Below are 6,716 nucleotides of genomic sequence, written 5' to 3'. Positions count from 1 at the left end.
GCGAGGGGGGGCGGGTCGGGGTGAGGGCGGGGTAAAAAAATAAAAAAATTGAAGTTGAAAAATATCTTTTTAAAAATAAGCTTTAAATTTAATTTTCAATCAAAATTGTAATTTGAAGTTGGAGGAAAGTTTTGAAAAATGAGTTGATTTGGAAAATATTTTTCCAAAACATTTTACCCAACCAAACATGAGAAAATTGGAAAATATTTTCCGAAAAATGTTGTCCTTCATACCAAACAAACCCTAAGAGTTTGGGGTTCTAAATTTCGTTAATAACCGTCAATCAATTTTGTTAGGGGTTCACAAATTAATATACATTTAAATTTAATTAATTTTCTAGTACAAATATAAAATCTACGAAAAAATGTCTAGGTTCATCCGAACCCATGAACCCCACGTCCTAGCTACGCCCGCCTCCGCAAACAAGTTACGTGTCTCATTATTTTGTTTTGTTTCGATAGTAACACTTAGCATTATGCATGTATTTGGATTCCTTGGTTGTTCAAAGCTCTTACCATATCTAATAAGTAAACTACAAAATCAACATGCCTTTTTTATTTCCCTCCGAAGAAATTACGCGTTTCCTGCTCTGACATTCACGTCCGGCTACAATGACCTTATTCAGAAAATTTAATTAATTTCTTTTTGACCAATTCAGCAATGTTTAAGTGGTTGTATAAAAGGATGTGAAAAATATTGAAGGTGATGATCATTTAAAATTGTTGTCACTAAGGAAATAAGAAATTAAAACTAAGCGCGAATCGATCGACCGATCAATTGAATGGCTACGTCTAAACGTATAATAATCAACTCAATTGTTGTGCTGAGAATACTTACTCTATCGGCGTGCGCAGCTGCAGGTGCGCTTATTGTTACCAACAACTTCAAACTTGATGGTGACAAAACCAAATTCAGTGACATTAGAGGCTACAGGTGATGAGAAAAAAAAAACAAGAAGATTAAAAGTATATATATAAGAAATTTTCTGTTATTTTGGTAATTAAATCTGTAAAATTGCTAATAATTTAATTGCATTATAAGTACAGGTATGTGTTAGCAGCGGCAGCAGGGGGAGTGCTGTATTCATTAATTCAGTTGCCTTTCGCGTTGTATCAAGCCGTTAAAGGGAAGAGGTTGATCAATGGCCAGTTTCTCCCTATGTTTGATTTTTACGGAGATAAGGTTTTTTTCTCGTCTTTTAATACTGTTAAGCCAAAATAGTTTTTACTATAGTACTTTTATTTTTACTCTGAAATAACAAAAATAACTTAAGATTTACGTATAAGTCATAAGTTTTAAGTCCATCCAAATATACTTTTAATGTACTTCCTCAGTTTCCATTTGTAAGAGATATAAAACACTCCAATCGTGAATCTCACTAGCTTGCTTACATATGTTTTACATATATAAACACCAAAATCAATTTATTAAACCATTTATTATAAGGCTTTCACAATAATATAGTACAAAATCAATTGACCCATATTAGGACGCATTTTATACTATGGTTTCCATTTTCATGTGTTACTAACTAATTTATTTCACCAAATAGGCTCCCTTCTTTTGTAAAACGTGTAAACAATAAACATCCTAACGGAGCTTCCGATATTAGAAGTTTGTCATTTATAATTTTAACAAGAGCGACTGTAGAGTCTCATTTAATTTATAAGTTCAAGTAAATTCAATAACGGTTATTCTAATCCTGTTTATATATTAAAATAATTATATTACATATGGAGAAATATTTAATTCTGAATCCAATTATCATTATTTAGTAATATGAGGTTGCCCATACACTTTTAATTCTGAATCCACTTATGATTTTTCTAAGCCAAAAAAACAAACGATATAGGTGTCCCTCGATCTTCCTCGATATTTTTTTTATCTTTTATGTATAAATATTGATTTTGAATCCTGTGAACACAAAGACTAGAGGTTGACTCATCTCGAGAAATTTGCAGGTGATAGCATTTTTCTTGGCAAGTGGAGTTGGCGTGGGATTTGGTGTGAGTATTGAACTCAAACTATTGATAGACCAATTATTGGATGTCTTGGATGAATTTGGGGACAAAGCCAAAAAATTTGTAGACAGAGGAACTATTGCCAGTGGAGTACTCCTTGTTGGTTTTGTTACCATGGCTATACTTACCATTCTTACTTCTGCCAACCGCAATGGAAGAGCCTTTTAATTTAAACCTCATTAGATGAGAAATAAAATTGAACTTTATTTTTAATTATTGTCATCTTTTTTCTATAATCATATTATATATTATTTTGATCATGTGTAATACATGCATGTTTGTGAACGCACCATTGTTTTTGGGTTGAATTTGTATTTTGTAGGTACTATTTTTTACAAATATTTTAGTGTGAAGTTTTGACCACTGCGTAAAATTCATTTAAGATAACTAATTAAGGCACCCAAAGGGTGAAGAGACCTCAAGCATTTCGTCACGATCCTTGGTAGTAAAAAAATTGGCACGTAATATTTACACTAAACCATGCAAAATGCATATCTTTCGTGAATTCAATTATCCCTTATATAGTTAATTAGTTACACCATGGCCAAGTGATATATTATTTCACTTTAAATTGTAAACACCAAGGTTATATTTTTTGATTGATGTAAACATGGTTGTTTTTTGATTGAGGTTAACATCAGGTGTTTAGAATGAAAAAAAAAAAAACTTTTTTAAAAAAAGTTAAAACTATGGAAAGGACTCCAAATGAATAAAAAAAAGGAAAATTGCGTATGAACACAGATTGTAGTGCACAGATCTCCCGGGAGAAGATGAACACTCAACACGCTAGCGATGGAGAGAAAGAGGGGCAACGACGATAGGGGGAGAGAGATCCAAAGCAAATTATATGCCTAAAAAAGAAAGGAATACCGGATACATGTTTCTGCTATAAAATCTTAAACTATAACTATAAAAGATAATTAGAGGATTGTGTTAGCTAAGCCGCGTCTTTTTTCCAAGACATATATACCTCAGTCCAGTAAGGTAATATAGGCCCAATTCCCCCACTTGGGTTTGATGGATGACTCGACATGAAAAGATATGAGGATCAGTCCAATTCTAGTGTCGATCGCCTTTTAATTTGGTACCATAACATCCTTCCTTTAGTTTTCAGAGAAATTTGTTATAACATGTGATATCATGACCGCAAACAATTTTGAATCTATGGAGTATGGATTATAATTCTTTTTTATTTTTTTTAACCACTCCCTAGGAGCTCTCATCCTTTTACTTCCTTGCTAACACAAACTCGTAACCTTCGAATTGGGAGTGACTCCCTCTAGTCATATGGATTATAATAACTCTAGTGAAACTCTAAATTTTGTTTGAATAGCATTTGAGAAACCTGTTGAGGCCTACTAAATCATAAAAATTTTGTAGTTGGAGAGTCCGAGACTATTCATTTGGTTAGCTTGTCTTAAAAAAAATGCTAAGAGTTTATAGCCAATTCATAAAAAAAGGACTACTCTATTTATAGTTTAAATTGTAGTTAATTTACCACCATCTAGGATAAGACATAACATAACATAAATATTAGTATAAGTAAATCACCTAGCTAGGTGGGGAAAAATCATATAAAATTTAAAGAGTACTACTAAATAAAGAGAGAATATGAAATGTCAGTAGTAAAATAAACATTTCCTAAGATAGAAGAGGAAATATATCAATCGTTCAAAGTCAAAGTAATTTCATATTAAAGCAAAGTTACAAATTTATAAATTGTAATTATCATACCAAATATATACATTTTTTTTTCTTGTTGGCAGATTTGCTTAAATTGGAAAAAGATTGTTTATTTCATGCTCTGACATTCTCGTCCGGCTACAATGTCCTTAAATTACACAAATTTTTTTAGCCCTTTTGACAAACGCTACGACGTTTGTTAAGTGCTGTAATTATTAGTGTGTATATATATATATATTATAAAGGATTGTTCTCTACTATTGAAAATATACAAGGTGAGAATTAAAAATTAATACTCCGTTGTCAAGGAAAGAAGAAATATAAGTGAAAAAAATGGGAAAGTACAATCATCTCTATTGTTGTTTTGAGGATACTGACTCTCTTGACGTGCAAAGCTGCCATTGCACTTATAGTTTTCAACAAATTCATACTTCAAAATGGCCAGGAAACCAATTTCTCTAGCATCAGAGGCTACTGGTTATGACTCGATCCTCTGTTTTCTACTATATATTTTTCCAGTGAGTTGATCTGATAGAAATTTAGTGAAAAAATCATGTTTCATAACACAAATTTCTCACTAGAATCTTTTTCTTTACTTATCGTGACTATAACAGATAAACCAAATCTAAAATTACATATTCTTCTATGATTTGATGATACGTTTCTTATGCACCAATTTGGACTATATGTGCAGTCCAAATTGGGCAGCTTTAGATTGAACTAACTTATTAGGCTTTCTGCCTAAAACGAATACATTGTCTTCTTGTTTGTTGTGGTAAATTTGATATCTGAACTTGGCTTCAATAATTTATGTGTCACGTCAGCGTCAGATTTCTATGATAGTGAAGACGAATCGAGGTGTTTAGATGTACATTCTCAAAGTTGAAGTATTTACTTATTTGTTGAGGTCAAATTAAAATGTTTATCTATATATTATGCCTTTCATAAAATTACCAATATTTATGACTCAATATCATGATTTTTTTTTTTAAAAAAAAAATCTCATAATTACAGGTATGTGTTAGCTGTCGCTGCAGGGGAAATTCTTACTCATTGATTCAGCTGCCTTTCGCACTGTATCAAGCCATTAAAGGGAAGAGGTTCATCAGTGGCCAATTTCTACCTATGTTCGATTTTTACGGAGATAAGGTTAATTTTCTTCTCTTATTAAAAAAAAATGCCACTATTTATTTAATACTTGTAAATAATTACTGTAAGTATTCTCTCCGTTTCAATTTATATAATATTGTTTAGCTTAACACAGAGTGTAAGAAAAACAATAAGACTTCTAAAATTTGTGTTCTAAAATCAACCTAAGACATTTGTTTAGCTATAAATAATTTTATTATGGATACAAGAAAATTTTTTAAGTCAAATTATTTCTGATAATAAAAGTATATAGAACACCAAAGTTCATAGATGAAATAATAAGTCAACAAATCTTTTAAGCTATAGTGTCAGCCACCTGATACATGCTACCTTCGACCAGCATACATACTGAGTGATGACTCCGTAAATTAATTAGTTTTTGGTTTAACGTGTGAAATTTTGAACCAAATTGGCAGGTGATGGCGTTTTTATTGGCTAGTGGAGTTGGCGTCAGTGTTGAATTTAAAAACTTTGTAGACGAATCGATAGACATAAATGAAGTACGTATAGAATTTAGGGAGAAGGGTGACAAGTTTTTTGACAATGCAATTATTGCCAGTGGAATCCTTCTTGCTGGTTTTACTACCATGGCTATAATCACTATTCTTAATACTGCGAAATGCACCGGAAAAAGCTTTTAGTACGAGACTAATTATATAGCTTGATTGGTCAAACTTCGAAAATCAACTTAATTGACCAAGTCAAGACCGTTTGTACAATGCAATCTTTCATTACAATCGTTTTTATTTTGAGATGCAATAATGTTGTGTACGATACTTGATTCTATTCATTTTGTTAAAATACTTTTTGAGTTTTGTACAATGCCTCACTGGGCCTATTTTCTGTTGGCACATGGACCGTGATTTATCTAGTACTGGGCCGTTGAGGATATAGGCCCAATTCTTCACTACTGTTTAAAGAACAAACCTGCTCATAAAAAAGATAAGAGGATATAACACAAAGCACACTATTATTTTTCCAAACAATATTTTTCTATACATGTATATGACAGAACAGATATATGTACCTTAGATACACGCTAGTCAAATTAGGTGTAACTTGTTCTAGAAACACTATATTTAAGTGTGATTCGTATTTACCTGGAATACACTGATTCTCTTGATCACCTCTCTCCTCTCGCGTCCCTAGCCTTCTCTGCATTTGTATTTTACAATGTCTTTGAGTTTCACAATTTCATATATATATGTATTCAAAATCAATTTCATGCATTTGTGTATCCAATTTTAAGTACATCCACCGTTCATTTTTACTTGTTCACTTTGGACTTTGCACACCCCTTAAAAACAATGATTGATGTGTGTATTTTATCATAGTACCCTATTAATTGATGTTTAGTATTATGTCTTGAAAAATGATTCGGGAATAAGAAGTAATTAATGCAAAGGGTAAAACTTGAAAAAAAAGAAGGTAATTATTTCTTCTTGATATGTTAAAAGTGACAAATAAAAATATCTTTTTAAAATAGTGGACAAATAAAAACGTACGGAGGAAAGTTGATATTATCTTCCTAATGTCACACTTAATTATATATATCCATTATTAAAATTCTAACTAAACATCTAATGATCTAAACTGGAGTGTTTTGTTTTGGTGTAAAAGTCAACTAGCAGGTAATTTAGACCAGCTTGGAGCAAAAAAGCAGACTCAAATACGCCATTACGAAGTGTATATATAAAGTTGTATATCGTGTATATATACTATATGTCACACAATTAAATTAGTAGTGTATATCATATGAATAAAATACTTATCATAAATTCACCTATCTCATTCGTAATAATTAGATGTGCGTGTACATATATATATATATATATATATATATATATATATATATATTATTAT

At 31.2% G+C, this 6,716-nt stretch overlaps 2 protein-coding genes across 2 annotated transcripts; both read left to right on the top strand.

The window, feature by feature from the left end:
- Positions 1 to 781: 781 nt before the first annotated feature.
- On the top strand, positions 782 to 2,189 carry LOC107058335 (CASP-like protein 4D1). Its single transcript, XM_015303911.1, has 3 exons — positions 782 to 933; positions 1,047 to 1,182; positions 1,962 to 2,189. The coding sequence occupies exons 1-3, from the start codon at positions 782 to 784 to the stop codon at positions 2,187 to 2,189; spliced, it is 516 nt and encodes a 171-aa protein (XP_015159397.1).
- Positions 2,190 to 4,141: 1,952 nt separating this feature from the next.
- LOC107058334 (CASP-like protein 4D1) lies at positions 4,142 to 5,494 on the top strand. Its single transcript, XM_015303910.1, has 3 exons — positions 4,142 to 4,222; positions 4,719 to 4,853; positions 5,270 to 5,494. The coding sequence occupies exons 1-3, from the start codon at positions 4,142 to 4,144 to the stop codon at positions 5,492 to 5,494; spliced, it is 441 nt and encodes a 146-aa protein (XP_015159396.1).
- Positions 5,495 to 6,716: the final 1,222 nt, after the last annotated feature.

Source organism: Solanum tuberosum, unplaced genomic scaffold (genome assembly GCF_000226075.1).
Source record: "Solanum tuberosum cultivar DM 1-3 516 R44 unplaced genomic scaffold, SolTub_3.0 scf00489, whole genome shotgun sequence".
Taxonomy (NCBI): domain Eukaryota; kingdom Viridiplantae; phylum Streptophyta; class Magnoliopsida; order Solanales; family Solanaceae; genus Solanum; species Solanum tuberosum.
Note: the sequence above shows the minus strand (reverse complement) of the source record. Positions and strands in the feature narration are given on the sequence as shown.